This window comes from Apiospora aurea (assembly GCF_038362705.1).
Source record: "Apiospora aurea strain CBS 24483 chromosome Unknown utg000004l_segment0_segment0, whole genome shotgun sequence".
In the NCBI taxonomy this organism is placed as follows: Eukaryota; Fungi; Ascomycota; class Sordariomycetes; order Amphisphaeriales; family Apiosporaceae; genus Apiospora; species Apiospora aurea.
This window is the reverse complement of record NW_027117391.1, coordinates 2,939,643-2,959,475: the sequence shown is the minus strand read 5'-3', so window position 1 is coordinate 2,959,475 and position 19,833 is coordinate 2,939,643. Positions and strand designations below refer to the sequence as shown.

The 19,833-nt window shown below is 54.4% G+C and overlaps 8 protein-coding genes across 8 annotated transcripts; 6 read left to right on the top strand and 2 right to left on the bottom strand.

The window, feature by feature from the left end:
- Positions 1-39: 39 nt before the first annotated feature.
- PG986_005697 (uncharacterized protein) lies at positions 40-1,933 on the bottom strand (the record flags this gene model as incomplete). Its single annotated transcript, XM_066841919.1, has 2 exons — positions 40-1,542; positions 1,841-1,933. 2 exons carry the CDS (start codon positions 1,931-1,933, stop codon positions 40-42), a joined length of 1,596 nt encoding a protein of 531 aa, XP_066701781.1.
- A 907-nt stretch (positions 1,934-2,840) lies between these two features.
- Positions 2,841-3,320, top strand: PG986_005696 (uncharacterized protein; the record flags this gene model as incomplete). Its single annotated transcript, XM_066841918.1, has 1 exon — positions 2,841-3,320. The coding sequence occupies one exon, from the start codon at positions 2,841-2,843 to the stop codon at positions 3,318-3,320; it is 480 nt and encodes a 159-aa protein (XP_066701780.1).
- A 501-nt stretch (positions 3,321-3,821) lies between these two features.
- Positions 3,822-4,988, top strand: PG986_005695 (uncharacterized protein; the record flags this gene model as incomplete). Its single annotated transcript, XM_066841917.1, has 1 exon — positions 3,822-4,988. One exon carries the CDS (start codon positions 3,822-3,824, stop codon positions 4,986-4,988), a length of 1,167 nt encoding a protein of 388 aa, XP_066701779.1.
- Positions 4,989-5,603: 615 nt separating this feature from the next.
- On the top strand, positions 5,604-6,931 carry PG986_005694 (galactose-1-phosphate uridylyltransferase; the record flags this gene model as incomplete). Its single annotated transcript, XM_066841916.1, has 4 exons — positions 5,604-5,704; positions 5,772-5,823; positions 5,875-6,010; positions 6,063-6,931. The coding sequence occupies 4 exons, from the start codon at positions 5,604-5,606 to the stop codon at positions 6,929-6,931; spliced, it is 1,158 nt and encodes a 385-aa protein (XP_066701778.1).
- Positions 6,932-7,087: 156 nt separating this feature from the next.
- On the bottom strand, positions 7,088-7,633 carry PG986_005693 (uncharacterized protein; the record flags this gene model as incomplete). Its single annotated transcript, XM_066841915.1, has 1 exon — positions 7,088-7,633. The coding sequence occupies one exon, from the start codon at positions 7,631-7,633 to the stop codon at positions 7,088-7,090; it is 546 nt and encodes a 181-aa protein (XP_066701777.1).
- Positions 7,634-8,807: 1,174 nt separating this feature from the next.
- On the top strand, positions 8,808-9,889 carry PG986_005692 (uncharacterized protein; the record flags this gene model as incomplete). Its single annotated transcript, XM_066841914.1, has 2 exons — positions 8,808-8,951; positions 9,035-9,889. 2 exons carry the CDS (start codon positions 8,808-8,810, stop codon positions 9,887-9,889), a joined length of 999 nt encoding a protein of 332 aa, XP_066701776.1.
- Positions 9,890-10,995: 1,106 nt separating this feature from the next.
- On the top strand, positions 10,996-15,284 carry PG986_005691 (uncharacterized protein; the record flags this gene model as incomplete). Its single annotated transcript, XM_066841913.1, has 2 exons — positions 10,996-14,496; positions 14,559-15,284. 2 exons carry the CDS (start codon positions 10,996-10,998, stop codon positions 15,282-15,284), a joined length of 4,227 nt encoding a protein of 1,408 aa, XP_066701775.1.
- Positions 15,285-17,257: 1,973 nt separating this feature from the next.
- Positions 17,258-18,210, top strand: PG986_005690 (uncharacterized protein; the record flags this gene model as incomplete). Its single annotated transcript, XM_066841912.1, has 2 exons — positions 17,258-18,087; positions 18,132-18,210. The coding sequence occupies 2 exons, from the start codon at positions 17,258-17,260 to the stop codon at positions 18,208-18,210; spliced, it is 909 nt and encodes a 302-aa protein (XP_066701774.1).
- Positions 18,211-19,833: the final 1,623 nt, after the last annotated feature.

Below are 19,833 nucleotides of genomic sequence, written 5' to 3'. Positions count from 1 at the left end.
GTAGGAATCTCCTCTTCGTCCTCATCGACCTCAATCTCACTAGGCCTTGCCGATCCAGCCTGAATTGATAAAGAAGTCGAAGATCCGGCCGCCCTTCTGCGAGTCCAACCGGCAAATCTCCTTGACCTGCTTCTTCTTGAGTGTACCGTTGCCCTTGAGCGCCTCCTTGAGGACCTGCTCCTTGATCATCAGGTACGGCTTCGGCTGTAGCCGCGACACCTTGCAAAGCTCGGCCTCTTCGGGCGTGAGGAGGTGTAGGTCCGGCGCGTTGTCCTGGCTGAGGTTAAGGGGTTGCACACCCGAGATGGGCTGCGAGATGAACTTCTGGCGCGTGTTCGCCGCGGGACCGGTGCCGTTGGCAACCACGCCGTTCGGGGCACCGTTGGCGGCACCATGCCCGTTGGTTGTTGGCTTCGCTTCGAGATTAGTGCCATCCATAGCGTTATGTGGAGTGGCACCGGTCGTGGCCGGTCGATAAGGTAACTCGGGTGCGATCAACAGGGCCGCACCACTCGGAGGTTCTGGTTGCGTGTTCTGCTTGGATCTCTGGGCGGTTGCCAAGCGCTCGCGGTCCATTGAGCCCATAGGAATCGCTTTCTGTATCCTGGTAGCCTTGTCCTGCTCATACTTCTCCCCGCTGCGGAGATCACCAATCTTCAGGTTCCGCCATTCTTGTAGTTGGGCTATGGCCTGACGCAGGTTCAACTCGTCCACCAAGCCCTGGCAGAAACTCTCAAAGTCGTCATGGTTCATCATCCTCGCGAAAGGTTTCGCCTTGTTGAGTAGGTCCTTCTCTTCTTTCGTCCTCTTCTTCTCCAGCTTGCTGTTCTCCCTGTAATCCAAGAGATTGTGTTCGAAAACCACCTTCTTCCTATCCACACGCTGCGTCAACCGTGCGTTGTATATGTCCATGACGGTGAGCTTGAGTTCCATCTCTGGTTCCAGCTCGCCCGTTCGGGGATTGATGCCATCACCGGGATCGAACTGCATGAGCTGCACTGCCTCTTCAGCCTCGTTGGCATGTTCTGTCTCGAATTCCAAACGACCGGGCATGTAGCCTTGGATTTCGTGACATGAAGGTACACTGGCGGTGGGCTTCGTCTTGGGTGCCATGGCCGGGGCGTTCTTCTGAGCTTCCCTTCGCTCTTCAATGCGCCTCTTCTTACGGGCCTGGAACTCCTCGCGCGAGACCTCCTGCGCCAGCTCCATATCGGAGGGGCGGCATCGCTTCGGTAGGGGGAAGCATGGGGACTCGACATAGGTCTTGATGTAGTGGTCGCGTACTTCGTCCTTATTGCGGTAGCCACCAATATGATCAGCAATGTCGGCCCAGGATCCTAACCCGTAAATTTCGCATCCTTCTAACAGTAGAAGCTCTTCATCGGCACCCCAGTCTGAATCGAATATCGGTATGGAATTTTGCTCAATGACCTTGAAGGGATGTGTGGCTGGCTGATGGGAGCCGCTCGAGGAGCCGCTCGAGAAGCATTGTACGCAGAGATCGTATTCGTTGCAAGCGCTGTGGGCGCACCTTATTCGAACCTGTAAAACAAGAATGAGCACAGATTGATCACCAAGGCTGTAGTCAAAAGAGCTATAGGTGCATCCTGCAGGGCATGTGGGGAGGGACGGCCATGGCGGTTGAGGTGGCAGCGGCCGGAAACCGGCTGACACATCGAACGGGGGAGCCACATTGTGCCGACAAGGCCGCAGCAACAATCCGAAAAGCGGCAGGCAACGCGACCAGTAACGAAGAAAAAAGAGACGGGGCAACAAGAACAAGAACAAGAACAAGAACAACAAAAACAGCAGCAGCAGCAGCAGCAGCATGACGACTTACGGTTGAAGTTATGTCTGCCGAGCATGCATCGCAAACGTATTTCACACCTCCCTCACCACCCCTCGTGGCCGTCTTCTTGCGAATAACACCCATCTTGTTTCGTGTAACTTGGTACCACCGAGCTCAAGGCCAGCTTGGTGCCCAGCAGAGTCGAAGCGCGAATTACCGACGCACAGCGGGCGGAGCAGCACTCAATTAATATTTGTCGGATAGCGCTCAATTCGGCGAGTGTATTGATATGCGTAGGTTGATGGATCAACGAGAGTAGGGTTGTTGTTTTGATGGACAGTGGTTGCGATGATGTCGTTCGAGCGCCCTTCGTGCTTGCACCAGGCTGCAATGGCCAGGGGGTGTTGGGTGGTGTACTTGAATCAATTCATTACTAAACCGCAAGTGCGACCCGCGCTAAAACGGATTGTTGGCTTTGTCTGGTCCGAGCGTCTGATTTCCCCCAGACTTTCCACAATCCAGATGCCTTCGATCAATTGGCGCGACTCTGAACTACGGGCCTAATCAGATGAGCACCAAACCGTCATACAATTACCTAGGTATGTTCCTACATACATACTTAGGTACGGCAGAAACCTGCACGATACTCAAACAAACGAATACAAACATAGTAATCGACCAACTTCTTTTCAGACGGTATTGCACCTTGACGAGTAGATTGAGCTGGTTCTTTGGGTTAGTCCAGTTCAGTTCAGTGGACTTTGAGCCGCATGCACGTGACTCATGAGCTTGCTTGGTGGGGGTGGTCGCTTTGGTCTAAAAATCCCCAAATAGCTCAGAGCTATGTATGGGATGGACGGACTGTTGGTTGGGATGTAATGAGTTTCGGATTGCAACAACAGTAAGTAGAAATGACGAAAACCGGATGCCACTTATCATCGGATTTCAAATCCAGGTACACAAAATTACTTGTAGCTGATATGTGGATTTGATTGTCCTCCTGAAGGACAAAACTTACCAGATACGATTACCTACATCTGCTGTATAAAAAATGGATTTCAAGCAACTCCTCTCCGAGAGCCTCAACAAGCCCTCCATCATCCCACCGGGCTATGTTCTCGGCTCTTGCTTCCTGGGCCTGGGAATAATGGGCATCATATCGCCCGCACAGGCCGAGCTCGCCTTCCCAGTACGACGGGACGAGGAGAAGGACGAGGAGGAACCCAGCAATGTACACCCGGCTGCGCGCGGGTTGAGCATCACGCGCGTCCTCAGAGCGCACCTCTACTCCAAGGCCGGCCGTGATCTCGTTTTCGGCCTCTCGTTCTTTGCGCTGCAGTACCAGGGCAACATGCGCGCCGTCGTGGCGCTCGAGGGCCTCGTTACGATTGTGGGGTTCGTCGACGGGTTCGCCGTGTGGAAATACGGCGCCGAAGATGCGAAGCCGCTGGCTTGGAGCTATTGGACCTGGAGCTTAAGTATTCTCGCGATTGCGGGCGCGAGACTCTATTTTCTGCCATCGAGTCAGTGATAGCGACGACTGCTTGTGGGACCTTTGATGTCCATGGACAATGCCACGACTAGGAATAGACCAGCTCAGGGATAGCGATGTTGATCTTAAGAGACGGCATCGCGAACTGTCCAGTCATTTCGAGTCGTTCAGCTCTAGTTCGAAACCGTTCAAAGCGGCCAAGTGATTGGGACCATCCAGAATATGACCAGAAAGTCGAACCAGGAGACGCAAAGTGAGATCACATGGGTACCAGAGCAGGGACCAAATGTCCGACACGACGATTGCGTCATGATCGACATAAATGCATATATGTAAAACACACCTTGTTTGGTTGTTTGAGTTGATGATTCAGGTTATGAGTTCTCTTCTGGAATCCATTATCCTGGAGAAGACAACCTTGCGAGCAAATACTGCTACAACCTACATAAAGTCAGACCGCGAGACAAATCACGACTTATTTCATTTCCAATACGTGAAAACACAAAATAGTCATCGAAAGGACTATTCAATTACTCCAAAATGGTGCAATGTACAGTTTGCGGATCAGACCCTATAATTAGCGACGCGGAAAAACGACTGTGCTTGGTGGAGGATGGAGATACAACCCGAGAGCGCCTCGTGTCCGCCGTGAGGCAAGACCGGGATGATGAAGATGAGATACAGAATCTTGCCTTGAGCTTGAGAAGATTTCACAGGGGGTCGAACGATATCATCAAGCGTCTGCAGGATGATCAGCGGCTCAAACAGGACAATGCCGATTTACAATTGGGGTCGCGTCGCTTCACTTATTTCAGCCGCTTACCGACCGAGATCCGGACAGCGATCTGGGAACTGGCCGCGGTCGAAACTTACACGCCTAAGATCTTCCAGGCCAACATCAAGCGGGTGGTCCGCCCAGACGGAATCCCAGAAGTTTGTGTGCGGTATCCACGACATAATGTTGCGCAGGCATGCCGAAAATCGCGAGACCTCTTACACCCACTCAAGCCTAATGAACATTCCTGGGAGACGATGAGTAAAGAGCGCCGCGCTCTGGTCCAGGCCGGGCTGGATTGGTGCTGGAATGATATCGCGGGATGGCAATGGTTCAAGAGTGCACTGGACGGCATCTTGTTTTCCGCGACACTGCTAGATTGCGAGAAAGCGACAGGCAAGGAGTCGCTGAAGGCCCTCGAGGCCCTCGTGGGCCCCTTGCACCGCATCCTCTTGCCTTGGCGGGAGGACCCAAGCGGTAATGACCTGGGCCTCGGCTCAGGGATCTTTCCCAAGTTTGGCCATCTACAGCACTTGCAGAGCGTCGAATTCGTGATGGCGAGGCGCAAGCTCAAGCGGAGTGTGTGCGCACGATGGCCCATCCTGCCCTTCGCTGTGGATGTCAACGACAAGGTCGCTGTGAGGGAAACCCTTGCCGCTCTGGGCCCCGATGATGCGGAGTGGTTCCGAAGGGATGTACGCTATTTTTCAGAGCCTGGGTACGTGGATGGGACCGGGCCTGCCGACTATTGGGGTATCTACCACACGTGTATCCGAGAGGACTGGTTGCTGGCGCAGCATGAGCTGGATCCGCCTAGCGGTGATGGTCCGCCACCAGTTGTTGAACGTGAGGTCGTGAGTTGGGGCCACCCTTGGGTGCAGGAACACCTAAAACGCATCCCGGTATTCAAGAGAGTCATTTTGCTAGAATAGACTAACAAAACAATATTGACCGAGACGGTCCTTGGTGGGTAGGACAGGAACTAGTCAGGTGTGTGGTGATCATGGGGTATGGCAGACAGGCAGGTATGCATGCGCTCTGGAAGGCATTTGATGCAAGGCATGACAGATCCCGGACAGATGGGAAGCCTTGAATGGTTGAAAGTAAATTGATATTCTAGTTGGATAATGATGCATGTAGTTCATTGGTCGCTACATGCATATCGTTGCGCCAACTGTTCCTAGTCGGTGTCCTATTACTGAGAGCTATGTCATCGCTATCAATTTTCCCGAACCGACTGTTCCAAGTTGCGTAGGACAGAAGACCTTGTCAGATCTACTAGTCATATGAACCTAGGTTAGGTATATTCCACCGCAGAGTAAATGAGGGTTGTTGATTCTAGAAACTGTCCAATTACATCATGCGGATGGTTGTGGGGCTTACTTCCTGTCGCATCGCGATATTTGGACAGTTCTCACCCCACCATCGCATGGGATGGACAATGCCCCGCGTCTATGCGGGCCCCCGGACCTACAAGATCAGCTTGTTCGCAATCCCCATAGCCTGACAACCAATCTTCACGCCTCTTCCCTAAGACCCAGCCCAGCATGCCGGAGAAGATCCTCGACGATATTTCGCATCGGCGATACAACCCTCTCAAGGGTTCTTGGCTTCTAGTATCACCTCACCGGACCAAGCGACCATGGCAGTAAGGACGCAACGCTTCGAGCTATTTTACGGTCCTTCCGCAGACTAACCATATAATGCGCGCAAAGAGGCCAACAGGAAGGTCCGAATACAATTGATCTCCCGGAATACGATCCCAAAGTGAGCACCATCAACATGCCGCTCGAAGTAGCTCCTGCTGACCACCCATAGTGTTACTTGTGCCCCCGAAACTCGCGCGCTTCTGGCGACAGCAACCCCGATTATAGTAACACCTTTGTCTTTGTCAACGACTACAGCGCTGTGAAAGAGCAACAGGCCGACTACGACGCCGAGTCCTCCAAGGATGGTATGACAAAACCCATCGCTATTTCTCGAGGCTGCAAGGCTAACCGTCCCAGACCTATCATCGCTGCTGCTGCGCGCAGAAGGCGTCAAAGGCCGATGCTACGTCTTGACCTTCTCCCCTAAGCATAACGTGACGCTCCCCGACATGTCCGCTGCCGACATCCTTCCCATCATCGAGACCTGGACCCGCATCTATGCGTCGCACCTCGCCCCTACGAACCCTCTCGCCGAGGTGGCCGCCAAGTCCGACCTAGGGGAAGCGCCGGCCGAGACCAAGGTGGTCCCGCCCAAAGACCAGCTCCGCTACATGCAGATCTTCGAGAACAAGGGCGCCGCGATGGGCTGCTCCAACCCGCACCCGCACTGCCAGGTCTGGACGACGAGCACGCTCCCCGAGGAGCCCGCGGCCGAGACGGTGCAGATGGCCAAGTACCGCGCCGAGCACGGCGGGCGCCACCTGCTGGCCGACTACGTGCAGCTCGAGATGGAGAAGCAGGAGCGCGTGGTGTGGCAGAACGACGCCTTCCTGGTTGTGTGCCCGTGGTGGGCCGTCTGGCCCTTCGAGGTCATGATCCTGGCCAAGCGCCACGTGCGGGCCCTCGTCGACCTCACGGCCGCCGAGCGCCTGCAGTTCGCCGAGGCCGTGCACGAGGTCACGCGCCGCTACGACAACCTGTTCGAGACCAGCTTCCCCTACAGCTCGGGCATCCACCAGGCGCCGCTCGAGGGCTCCGCCGACGAGGTCGAGAACAGCTACTTCCACATGCACTTCTACCCGCCGCTGCTGCGCTCGGCGACCGTCCGGAAGTTCTTGGTCGGGTACGAGCTCATGGCGGAGCCGCAGAGGGATATCACGCCCGAGCAGGCCGCGGCCAGGCTGCGGGACGACTGCGGCGGCGAGCTGTACCGCAAGAGGATGTGAAGAGAGGCATGGCGAGCCTATTTCGAGTTCAATTACAAATTACGTTACATGATATATACTGCACTCATAGGGGCGCAACCCCGCTTGACGACCTCAATTGACAATCCAACCCATTCAACTGGCTACCCAAGTCGCTCAGTTTATTGACCTAGCCATCTATGCGCCAGTGTAGTAGCTCTTCTGCATGACCATCCAGACCGTGCCGGTCGTGGCGAAGAAGAAGGGCATCAGCTGCGGGCCGCCCATGTAGTAGGTCTTGTAGAAGAAGTACTCGGTGAAGAAGTGGCCGAGGGCGACGAGGTAGGTGGACATGGCCATCATGTAGACGGGCTCGAGGTGGAGGTGGTAGCTGGCGTAGAGGCGCACGATGGCGGAGATGAGGGTGTAGGTGCCGAAGAGGCGGGCGGCCAGGGGCGTGACCTGGTCGACGCTCGCGGCCTTGCCCTTGGCCGGCCCCGCGGTGGTGTCGTAGTCGGCCGCGACGGGCAGCAGCTTGGCCGTCGAGTCCTCCGGGTCGAAGGCCGCGGTCTTGGGCGGCAGGGCCTTGTTGGGCACGAAGCGCCCGTTGTAGAAGCGGCGCGAGAAGTGCAGCGTCATGTAGTTCTGCAGCGAGTTGCCGACGGCGATCAGGGACAGGGTGAACATGTAGTAGGGCAGGTAGCCCTTGTCGCCCGCGGGCAGGTAGGCGGCGATGGCGTCCATTGCTTCAATTGTTGTTGCAGGTTGTTTGAGCAAGCAATTGGCCGTGAGTACGGACGGAGTTGTTTGGAAGATGTCGGGTCGTTGGTTGCCAGGCGAGTATGCGATAATCGGAGTTGCAGTTAAGTGAAGTCGGGAATCATGCCAAATGTTTCGGGGACCAGCACCCACTTCGAAGAATCGCTTCAGCTCCGCACCGCCAGACGATCTTCCGATTATTTTATTAGGCCCCCTGGCCTAAGCTTCATCTTGGCTGGTGTCATTAGTCCAGTGATTTCCTGCCCCACACGATAGCACCCAAGAAAATGTCGAGGATACGTGGCATACAGTCTTTGATACGTACTCCTAGAAATCCATCGTGAATGTGTGATAATTACCTAAAGTAGCAACGAGATAGCTCATAAGTAATGGGATATATGGTGGCTGTTAGAAGGATGCTTGGCTGTAGGATGAATGGCGGCGCATGTGGGATACCTACTCGTTGATGGGATTATCAGCTGGCTTTATGCCGACAATTGTCGGGCCACTTACTAGGTTACCTACAGACTAGGTATGGAGGTCAGAAGAGGACCCATTTGTTTCTTTATACATGAGATGTATACCCTGCCCAGTCTGATTTTGTTTTGTTTCGTTCTCTCTGACCCAGATGTTTCGAGTTCAGATCAACGACATGACGAAGGTGCTTTGGAAGCTGGTCCCAATGTTCATACATGTACCCTTGATCCATGTTATAGAGCTGTCTACACACGGTTCAGTGACAGCTTTGAGTTCACTTGATCGAAAGGCTAATCTCTCGTGCTGTCCACGCAGAGACATGGTGATTGCCAGGTGGTCACCGTAGTTGAGAAAGTATCCCACAGGTTATGTAAAGCGCAGAGTGCAATGGAGGATCTACCAGCCGCCCAGGCGCATAGCAAGAGCGTCAACCAATGAGACAGCAATTTGATTTTCCAATGACGCCCAGCTGGGTAGTTCCCGGCCGCGTGGGGTCCACGTCCACAAACTCAACAAATCCCGGCAACTTTTCCATGTGCCATGTCAAAGTATTAGACACCACCACTTTGACATTTTCCTGTCAAACTGAAGGGTCTCCTCCACTCGTCCATCTCTTGCCATATAGCCTCAATTGTTTGACACAACGAACCCGTCCCATCTCTCGGCGTCGAGTATTCCCAAAATGGCCTACATGAACGATGTTCTGAGCGTTGTCCCGCAGTCGATCCTGTTGGGTTTCGCCGGTATTGGTGCTCTGTTCCTGGGCTCCAAGGCGTTGAGTTACCTGCAGTTCTTCCTCAATGTTTTTGTCCTCAGCGGCACCAACGTAAGTCGACGGCACAACGTCCAATTGCGATTGTTTATTGCGCTCCGTTAGGATCTGTGTCTAACTGTTGTCCTCGTTTGCAGTTGCGCAAGTATGGAAAGAAGGGCACCTGGGCCGTTGTCACCGGCGCCTCGGACGGCCTCGGCAAGGAATTCGCCAGCCAGCTTGCAGCTAAGGGCTTCAACCTCGTCCTCGTCTCCCGAACCCAGTCCAAGCTCCAGGACCTCTCCAAGGAGCTCGAGCACAAGTTCACCCACATCCAGACCAAGATCCTGGCCATGGACTTCAGCGCCGACAACGACTCCGACTACGAGCGCCTGACCGAGCTGGTGCGGGATCTCGACATCGCCATCCTGGTCAACAACGTCGGCCAGTCCCACAGCATCCCCACGCCGTTCGTCTTGACCGAGAAGAAGGAGCTGCAGGACATCATCACCATCAACTGCATGGGCACCCTGAAGGTCACCCAGATCGTTGCCCCCGGCATGCAGCAGCGCAAGCGAGGCCTCATTCTGACCATGGGCTCGTTCGGTGGCTGGGCGCCCACTCCCTACCTGGCTACTTACTCCGGTTCCAAGGCCTTCCTCCAGCAGTGGTCCTCTTCTCTGGCGGCTGAGCTCAAGTCCAGCAACGTCGATGTCCAGCTCTGCCTTTCTTACCTCGTCACCACTGCCATGTCCAAGGTCCGCCGCACGAGCGCCCTCATCCCTAGTGCCCGCGCCTTTGTCCGCTCTGCCCTGGGCAAGATCGGCACTGGTACCTGGCAGGCCATGCCCGATACCTACACGCCCTTCTGGAGCCACGCCTTGATAGGCTGGGCTGCTGAGACGTTCCTAGGCACAGGCAGCAGGATCCTGCGGTCCTACAACCTGAAGATGCACGTGGACATCCGCAACCGAGCCCTGAAGAAGGCTGCCAGAGAGGCTAAGAAGCAGTAGAGGACCCTCAGCTGAGGTCCCGTTTATGAGGAAACCAGTCGAGAGGCAGGGAACCTGGCAATGGAGTGGGGAGGGGTGTTGTGCACTTCGAAATGTAGCTATTAGTAGTATATACAAGATGCCCAAGGCCTAATTACTAGCTCAGCTAATCAATGGATAACCCAATTGACCAATCAATTAATCAGCCCTTTGAATTGTGCATGTCACAACCTGATTTGCAGGTGTTCATTCCATCTGATTATAGAATGGAATCAGTGACACTGGAATAGGCCACTGGAATAGCTGGAGTAGTTCCTGCATAACCGAATAAACATCTGAAGCAGCAGGAGACAAGCTATACACGAGCTCAAGCTACTACCCAGGTCTGAACAATCATCTCTGCCTTGTCTACTCCGTACCTATCAATGGAATAATTCAGAGACGGGACTGCTGCTTACCTTAGGTACTTAAGGGAGGCAGGTGTTTATGTTATGTACATGCAGATGCCGATACTGCTGCATCGGGCCTAGCGTGCATTTGTCGCGAGAAGCAGCTGGGAGCTTGCTTGTCCGCAGGGCTTTTCTATTGGCACGCAGGAAGCGCGCCCAAGCTTTCGAGAGCTCCAGCCGATCGCCCTAAAAATTTCCAGCCTTCTCATAAAAAGTAAGGTACGAATGAACGCGCGACACGGGCCCGGGCAAAGGATTGAAGGCAGAAAGAATTGAGCGATGCTCCGGCCAAGTCCACATAAACATCGTCACGATTCACAAGCATCTACGTTGCAACACAATTGCATTTTCCCCCAAGCAACGCGACCCTCCATCTCCAAAGGGAAGCAAACATTTCGACCCCGATTCCTTCATCTGCCAGCACTTGCCTACCTGCACGCGCACGCACTCGCACTCCTGAACCCGACGCCTGCAGCGAGCTCCGACGATTGCCATTGATGCCCTGGTAATCTGTCGCCGAACCTGGTGCCTCGCCGGCTTCAAGTGGCATTGACTACACCCTTCGTTTTGTCTGCAGGCCGCTGCAGATAAACGGCTATTGCCCTTAAATACCTACCAACTCCATCGTCGTCCTCTTCGAAGCCCGTCATCGAGCGACCGCAGAACAATCCCTTCAACATGCAAGCAACACCAATGCGCCCCATCCCGGGCGCTTTCATGCATACGCCGGCCCTGGCTCGGAGATTTGCTGCTCAAAATGACCCTGTTCGGAGACGTCTCTTTGGCGAGGAAGCCGCTGGCCAGACCTTCGACGCGCCCATGCAACAAGAACTCAGTCCCCAAGGACCAGATGAACAGTTACAAGCTGGACAAGCTCTTACGCCCATGGCCAATGGAGTAGCCCAGATCGCGCCGCCACGCCCGCCTCAGTCGCCTCTTTCTAAAGCTGCAACATACATCAACAGTGCGCTCGCGCAGGACGAAGCTTACCCCGAGCTCGACTCCTACTGTCGACAAGTATCCTCCGAATATGATATGCCCAGTTACGACTCGGCTTGGGCGCCTTTTGCCGAGTCCCAAGTCTACGAGATTCCCCAGCGCGTTTTCGAGCAATACAACACGGCCGAGGTTTCGACCATGATGGGTCTCTTTGGTGAGCTCAACTACGCGTGGGTTACCGTCGATAACAGCCTTTACCTATGGGACTACACCCACCCGAATCCCGAACTCATCGGCTACGAAGATAACCCACACAGTATCACGGCAGTCAAGCTGGTGGCTCCCAAGCCAGGCGTGTTTGTTCAGGAAATTAACTACATGTTGGTGGTTTCGACAGTTCAAGAGATGTTTCTTCTCGGCGTGGCAGCCGACATTCAGCCAAACGGTGCCAGCAGTGTCACTCTGTACCAGACGAAGATGACGCTGCCGCTTCGAGGCACTGAGGCTCGCGTTATCGCCGCGGCTGCCAATGGTCGTATCTTCTACGCGGGCCAGTCAGAACCGGATATCTACGAGCTTTACTACCAGCAGGAGGAGAAATGGTTCTCCAGTAGGACTGGCAAGATCAACCACTCCTCGCCCGGGTGGACATCAGTTGTGCCTCGTCCTCCATCGGTCATCTGGGGCGGCAAATCACATGAGTACATTGTTGATATAGTGATTGACGACACAAGGAATTTGCTGTACTCCCTCTCCAGCAACTCGACCATCCGCACCTACCACATGGAGGGAGCTGACAGATTGACCAAAGTCATCGAGAAAACCAAGAACGACTGCTTGCGTGACGTTTCCCACATGCTCACCAGCCACTCGCCCTTGCTAAGCGACCGTATGGATATTGTCGCCATATCCCCTATTACGTCTACCGAGGATTCCAAGGTGCATCTCATGGCCGTCACTAATACCGGATGCCGCCTTTACCTCAGTGCTACGCGTAATAGATACGTTTCCTCGGGCTCTGCGGCGCAAGCTCCCCAAAGCATGCAGCTGCAGTCGATCAAATTTCCTCCGCCTACGCAAAGCCGCCAAGCGCGCCCCCGCGATCCCTACGGCGGACCTAGCGATTACATCGATGTCAGCTCTCGGTCGTTGGCTCTCACTCGCAAGGCTATACGATACGCGCCAGGTTATTTCATCGCATTTGTTCATAAGGAAAACATGGGCGAGAACGACGTGGTGTTTGCGTCGGCTCCGGATACGGGCCGTATCAAGAACACGAGCCACGTGCAAAACCTGAGGAATTATGAGCAAGCGAACTGGATAGAGATACACAGCAAGGCCGAGGACATTGGCCTGATCAGCAAGCCATTTGGCGCGACAGAACAGCCCACGGGATTCGGGAACGAGCTGGCTGTCCAGTTCGATTGTCCTACCAGCGAGTTCGCGATTCTGACCAACACCGGCGTAATAGTTATACGCAGGAGGCGACTAATCGACATATTCTCTGCATCCATCAGGACGACCGTCGGCGACGAGGGACTGAAGGATCAGTTCAACAAGTTCCAGACCCTATATGGCCGTGTCGAGTCTGTCACGGCGGCATTGGCGGTAGCTTGCGGCCAGGGCTCAGCCGACCAACGCATGGGTGCTGGACGAAGTGCTATTGACCAGACTATTGAGGATCGCGCGAGACAGGCGTTTGTCAACTTTGGTGGCAACCCCATGCTTCCTGAGCAGGATGGTCAAGCGCCTACGGTTGAATCTGTCCGGCCCTCGTCCCGGCACGCGGCTCTCAGCCTGTACCTGAGCCGTCTCATTCGATCGCTATGGAGATCTCCAGTCATCTCTCTTGGGACAGATGCGGCCGGTGCTCTTGCTATCACGTCGACAATTCCCAATACCAAGCTGGCTACCATTCAGGAGCACTTGGAGCGACTCAGGTCATTCCTCGACAACAACAGGGGCCTCATTCAAGGACTTTCTGGACCTTCCGACTTGGCGCGGGCCGGCAGCAGGGCAGAGGAGGTCGCTTTCCAGGGAGAGCACCAAGCTATGCATGCTCTGCAGGTCCTGATGGCGGGCATTTCCGAAGGGATCTCCTTTGTCATTATGCTGTTTGATGAGCGCGTCACGGACATTTACTCCCGCCTTGACGAGACTTCCCGCCAACAGCTTCGCGAGCTTACTTTCGAGCGCCTTTTCTCTCAATCTGCCGGGAAGGATCTTGCGAAGGTGCTGGTTAAAGCCATCGTGAATCGCAACATCGAGAGCGGAGCGAATGTGGAGACAGTAGCCGATGCTCTGCGACGGCGTTGCGGCAGCTTCTGTAGCCCAGATGATGTCGTCATCTTCCGCGCGCAGGAGCAACTGCAGCGCGCGTCGGACGCCGCGCTGAACCCCAATACCTCTCGCACCCTTCTTGCCGAGAGTTTGAGGTTGTTCCAGAAGGTCGCAGGAAGTCTCGGCCAGGCGAACCTCGATAATGTCGTCGGTCAGTATATTGACCTGAGATACTATGCCGGCGCCATTCAGCTGTGTTTGACCGTGGCCCAAGAGAAGGACCGCGGAAACACGGCTTTGTCTTGGTTCAATGACAACAAGCCTGCCAACGACCCGAGAGAAAGGACGTTCCTGGAGCGCAAACGCTGCTACGAGCTGATTCAGCATGTTCTCCAGAACCTGGATGCCGCTTCAAGCAGGGAACCCGAGATGGTTGACGGCAAGAGGACATTGATCGCCACCAAACGCGACGAGGCCTATGAGGTGGTGAACAGCGCGCCAGACGAGGTGTTCCATTTCGATTTGTACGATTGGTATGTACAGCAGGGGTGGACCGAGCGCTTGCTCAACGTTGAGTCGCCGCACGTGGTCACGTTCCTACAACGCCTGGCCGTTAGCGAGTTTCGCCACGCGGAGCTGCTCTGCCGATACTACACAGCGCGGGCTCGCTACTTCGAGGCTGCCAAAGTGCAAGCCGACCTGGCGCAATCTGATTTCCCGATCTCCATCAAGGATCGGCTCAATCTGCTCAGTCTGGCGAAGACCAATGCTAGTGTCATGACCCCTGGTATTAGCCGGCAAGATATGCAGATGCTTCACCATACGGTGACTGAGCTACTCGAAGTGGCCCATATCCAGGACACGCTCCTTGAGCGCCTTCAGACGGACCCCCGCATACCTGCTGAGAAGATCCCCGAGATCACCGATCAGCTGGATGGCCCTATTCAAGGCTTGTCTGAAGTAAGTTTCTGCTCCTTGCTTGCTCCTTCACGGTTCCGAGGATACTGACTGATGTGCTACAGCTTTTTAATGATTACGCCGACCAAGCCGAATACCATGACCTCGCACTGCTGATATTCCACGCCGCGGACTTCCGCAATGCCACCACCATCTTGCAGACGTGGGGCGCCCTGATCGAGCGGACGCACAATGAGGTCGCAGGCGAGTGGGAAGCCTTCCACGCGGTGCGCAACGCTAGGGGCGCTGTGCCCGATCCGCCACCTCAACCGTACGAGAAGATTATTGGTGTCATCCGCGAAGTATGCCACCGAGCCTCGAACGATTCGTTCATCTTCCCGGTGCCCCAGCTCCTTCCCGATTTGTGCCGCTACGCCGTGGATAATGCCCAGGATGGCCGCATGAACGCAGATCCCAACTGGCCCATCATGGTGTTCCTTGGGCTTGGAGTTAGTCACGACCTGGTGACACGCTGTCTGGAGCGGATGTTTGAGTCGCAAGAGATCCCCTTCCGAGGAGCCATGCTTTCGCGGGTGGTAGAGTGGATCGTGTATGCCGTCCGCGTGTGGATGAGGGAGCTGGCCCGCACCGGCCGACCGGAACAAAGTCTCCCGGAGTGGGTTTCCGCTTTGGTATCCGAATGCGATGCCTGGATCCGGACCGCACGCGGTAACAACGAGGGTGGTCTGGAAATGCCCGAGCTTGTGCGACAAGTCCGTGACCTGAAGAGGTCGATAGATGGAGCGGTCGGCCTCGGTGGCAGCTTCCGAGGCAGCATGGGCTTCCTATGATACAGATAAAGAAAGCAAAGAGAGAGGGTTGTGGCGAGAGGTGCAACTAGTATACCAAGGCTCAGACAGTGGTGGTGCCTGGGGATGAAGAATATCACGATATAGCCTCCGACAACGACACCATTGAAGCAGACGGAATGTGCTCTGGCTTCTGAAGAAAGGAGACAGGATGCCGGGCTTTTATTTTCCGCAACGGTGGCACAAGATGAGAGGGTGGATGGAGAAATGTAGTTTTATTATTCTGATGCAATGTAGGCTTCCCGAGATGATGTTTCCCCGTTGGTTACATCGCAGTACCGAAAAGAAAGAGCGAGATGGGCATAAAGAACCGGTGCTTGAGGCGTTTTTCATCAAGAGAGAGGGCGGCGCATGAGAGGCACGATTAATAATGCATGTGGCCTATATATCAAGTATGCATGTCTGTATCTCGCTGTTTGTGTGGTGTCTGTATGTACATGTAATCGACTGTATGGCTTTAGTGAGCGAGTATACGTCCTGTCATTGTCTCACTCATGGCTCATTCTCCCAGTGCTTGGTTGTCTTCGTGATGAGAACTGGCAGCCCTTCTTCTCTTGGGAGCGTGAACTGCTAACAGATCTCGAACTCGACCTGCCATTGTAGACTTAGCCACTTGTATATCTGTCTCCCGGGTCTTTCTACACAGAACCGTTAACCCATTTACCCATATCTCTCATTTTTTATCTCTATACAAAAATATATGCTCCAACCTCCCAAGAGTCTGGTTTGGACCAGCACATTACACTTTGAGAAGCAACTGGAACAGGACGTTACTTGTCTTCCGAGTGGTTCTTGGGTGGTCTTGAGCAGATTAAATACTATACTTTTAAGCCAGTCACTTTCTCTTCTTTTTTTACCCTTCCCGTTTACTACGACGGTTACTTGCTGTTCATCCAGATCACACATTGCAAGAGACCCGATGAAATTCATTGATTGAGGAATTTCACTCCAGCCTGGAACAAATTTCGAGGATTGCTTGAAAACTGTCTACCTTGCTTTTGCTCTCTATCTTCATTTTTCTCATAAATGGCGACCCAAGGACGTGGTAGAGGGCAAACTCTATAGTAATAGAGTTTCGGGACGTTGAATCGTGGTGGATACGAATATAGCTTAAAAAAGGGGGGGCTAACGAACATGGGTGTCGATGTGGCAGCAGCAAGCATTCTAATCATGTCTGAACACTTCACATAATTCCTTCCCTTTCTGCCCAATGGGATCGGAATAAGCATTATATGGCGGGTGACACGGCATCGCCACTTAGATGAAAGATACCTCCGCCAAGACTATGCGTTGTGCTGGCAACTGCCTATCATCTGGGCATATTGTTGAAAATCTATAATTTATCAGGACTTCAATTGGACGCGGGCCGTTGAAAGAGCGTAATAGAATCCACCGCATGAGAATGAATCATAATTCCCTGGCTGCTGGTGCCAGGCGAGAGCCAACTGCCATGTTACGTAAAATGACCAAGAACAGGCCGCATCGCCAAGTCCAGCCGTAACAATATATTATGCCCTCTCGAGAGCCCGCAAGAAGCCCAAAGGGTTGTTGCATCTGCACTGCCAATAATCGCTATAGTCCCAAATCTATCACCAACTATAAGTTCCCAAATCACTGGAACTGCGCTGCCCAGCCCGAGCTTCTTCACACAAGAGCTTTCTCCGGTGACTCCTGACGCTGGCTGTACAGTATGAAGCTCCGATATGCCCAAACCTTCTTTTTCGAGGCACCTACCAATTCCTCCCTGCTCCCCGTCCTGGACTTCTGACATTCCATCTTATGCAACCAACCACACAAACAGACACTGAAGAGTCCACACTCATCTACCGAAACTTGAGCTCTCAATCACTGTTGCCAATCTGTCTGTACAGCCCAGCACTCTGCTACCACCACCGCCATACTCATCATACCCATCATCATCATCCTCACCACCACCCACACACCAATCACTCAAGATGTTCCCTATGTTCCCCACCAGATCTGAAGGCCGCCCTTGCCCCAAGAAGGACCGCAACACTGAGGAGGACACCACTCAAACCATGATCGGATCCAACGTCAACGGATTCGAATACACCATTCGTATCAGCCACCGTGTTGCAGAGCGCCGTGTCCGCTTTCCTCAATTCGACTCGCTGCCCCACAAGACGCCTTCGGATCCTGCCCTGGCCTGGGGCCGGCCCACCAATCAGATGAACGGCGACCACGAGGGAAGCCGGGCTCCCTCTCCCTACCCTGGGGCCCGGGGCCGTACTACCGCTCGCGAGGCGGACGGTATGAGTAGTGTCGCCCCAAGTCGGTCCCTCTCTCCCGCCACCGAGGGACAAAGTCAAGGCCGGGTCTCTTTCCCTCAGGACCTGCCTCGCAAGACTGCTTCTCCTCCCGGCTCTTCCCTCGTAAATCCTCACACCAATCAGAAGCATTCCAAGTCCTCATCAACGGCATCCAGCAGCAACGATAGAAGCCGAGCCCCTTCGCCCTACCCTGGAAGCCGTCGCCTGATCAGCTTCCCCGACACTGAGGAGAGGGCTCACAGGACGCTTCCCCCACTACGGCCCACCAACCAGAAGCAATCCAAGAGGGACGGGTCATCTTCATCATCCTCATCGCCGTCCACCAGTAGAAGCCGGGCCCCTTCTCCCCACCCTCTCAGCAGAGCCCATCGCCATCAGATCATCCAACAGCTAGAATCATCCCGCACCGGTCACTGGAACGGCCTCCGCCAGCCTGAAGCCAGCAACGACAACAAGGACATTGCCTCATCTACCGTGCCGTCCAAAACGAATGTGTACCTCAACGACTTCCAGCAGGCCTCCACCACCGATCGGGCAGTTCTCCCCTTCATGAATCCCCAGCCGAGCAGCAGCTTGTCGTCCGGCACCCAAGACGCAACAGCGTCGACAGAGGATAACGACCAGGCACAGGAGGAGTCAACGCAACAGCAGCAGGAGCAAGAACAAAGCTTCCAGGAATACTGGGACAAGTTCGAAGACTTCAACGTCGCCCAGATCCCCCAGGGCTACTACGACGCCGACGACGAGGCCGAGTCCACCGAGTCACGACGGGGAGGCTGCGGCTGGCTCTCCAGCTGGTTCGGCCGGGGCCACCGACACTGATCCGTCGTCACGTCGGACATGGTGCCATAGGAAGCTGGTCTCTGCTGGGGCCGCTGGGGTGAGGGGCAGGGGGGCAGTTCTCGTCATTGTCATCCAATCCCTCCTCACTCCTTTCTTCCCTCTCCACTTTTGGCTCGAAGAACGAAACGTGCTTCCGAATGGAGTACCGGAAGTAATACAGGAGTTCCATGAGCATAGGGTCCATGATGTATGGGTATCGGCCTTGTTGATTTATTTGAATTGCAGTATGGCGCTTGGGTTGGAAGACGATACCAAGCAGCACCACGATTATTATCGGTTGCTGCAGTACGATTTGACTTATTGTATATATAATGAGAGGAATCTGGGGGAGGAAAGCCAGTGGCGGATTCTGGCGGGTTAATGAGGTAATCACATAGAAAATGAAGAAAGATCTTCACCAAAAAGATGACTTCGTGAGAACGGTGAAGTTGGGCGTCATAGACGTATGTGATGTGGATAAATGCAGTATTTGATCGTGTGTGGTATTCACATATATATGATGGTTCTTAGCCTGTCCGCCGCCGCTTCCCTCCAGCCTAGCCTTTAGACTTCTAGGGCCGCATGTGAAGCTGCAGAAAAGGGTGCAGAGCGATGAGCTACCAGGCGGGCGGCAGAACCCGGATACACGTATCCGAGCAAGCACTAGGGGATCCTCAGCCGCGACACAAGCGCGAATTCTGTTCAAGAAGACGCTTGCGTCCATCCCTTGGCATCGAGGCGAAGCCACCTACCGAATGGTAGGCAGGATACGAGCCTGTTCGCAAGCTCGTGGTATATATAGGCAAGTCGCCACGTGTACCGGACGCCTGAAGCTTTCGGAGTGCATATCTGCCAGGGGCTGGAACCGTGCACAGATGCCTGTGGGATATCCGTGTTGAGAGATAAAGCCCCCAGATACAGATACATATTGTGTCATATGCTGTCCCAAGTAATTGGGATGCGCCAAAGTCTGCACTGCGATTTGGGGACAACAACTTCTTCACCTTCAGCTTGACAGGCGGGTGGATTAAAGACGGCACGTTTAATATTCGGTGGGGGAAGGGTTGGGGAAGTTGGGACGAAACGAAACAGGGGTGGCCGAGACAACACAGTGAACTCTCCCTTGTTGACGAGATCAAGCTAGAGGCCAGCAGGAAAGAGGGTTGCGAGTCTCGGGTCTCGACTCTCTTGGCTCACGGCCAGACGAAGGAGGGTAGGCAGGCAGGCAACTTACACACGAGGCTGGCATATGTCAACTTGAACAGAACGAGCATCCGGGCAGGCCCGAAACCGACCGCAGGGAAAGGCGAGGTAACTTCCCGCCTAGGGCGAACGGTACATTCCACTAATCTGTGCGCGTGAGGCTTCACGTTGTTACTGGCAGAAAATCCATTTTAGGCCAATTCCACGATGGGTGC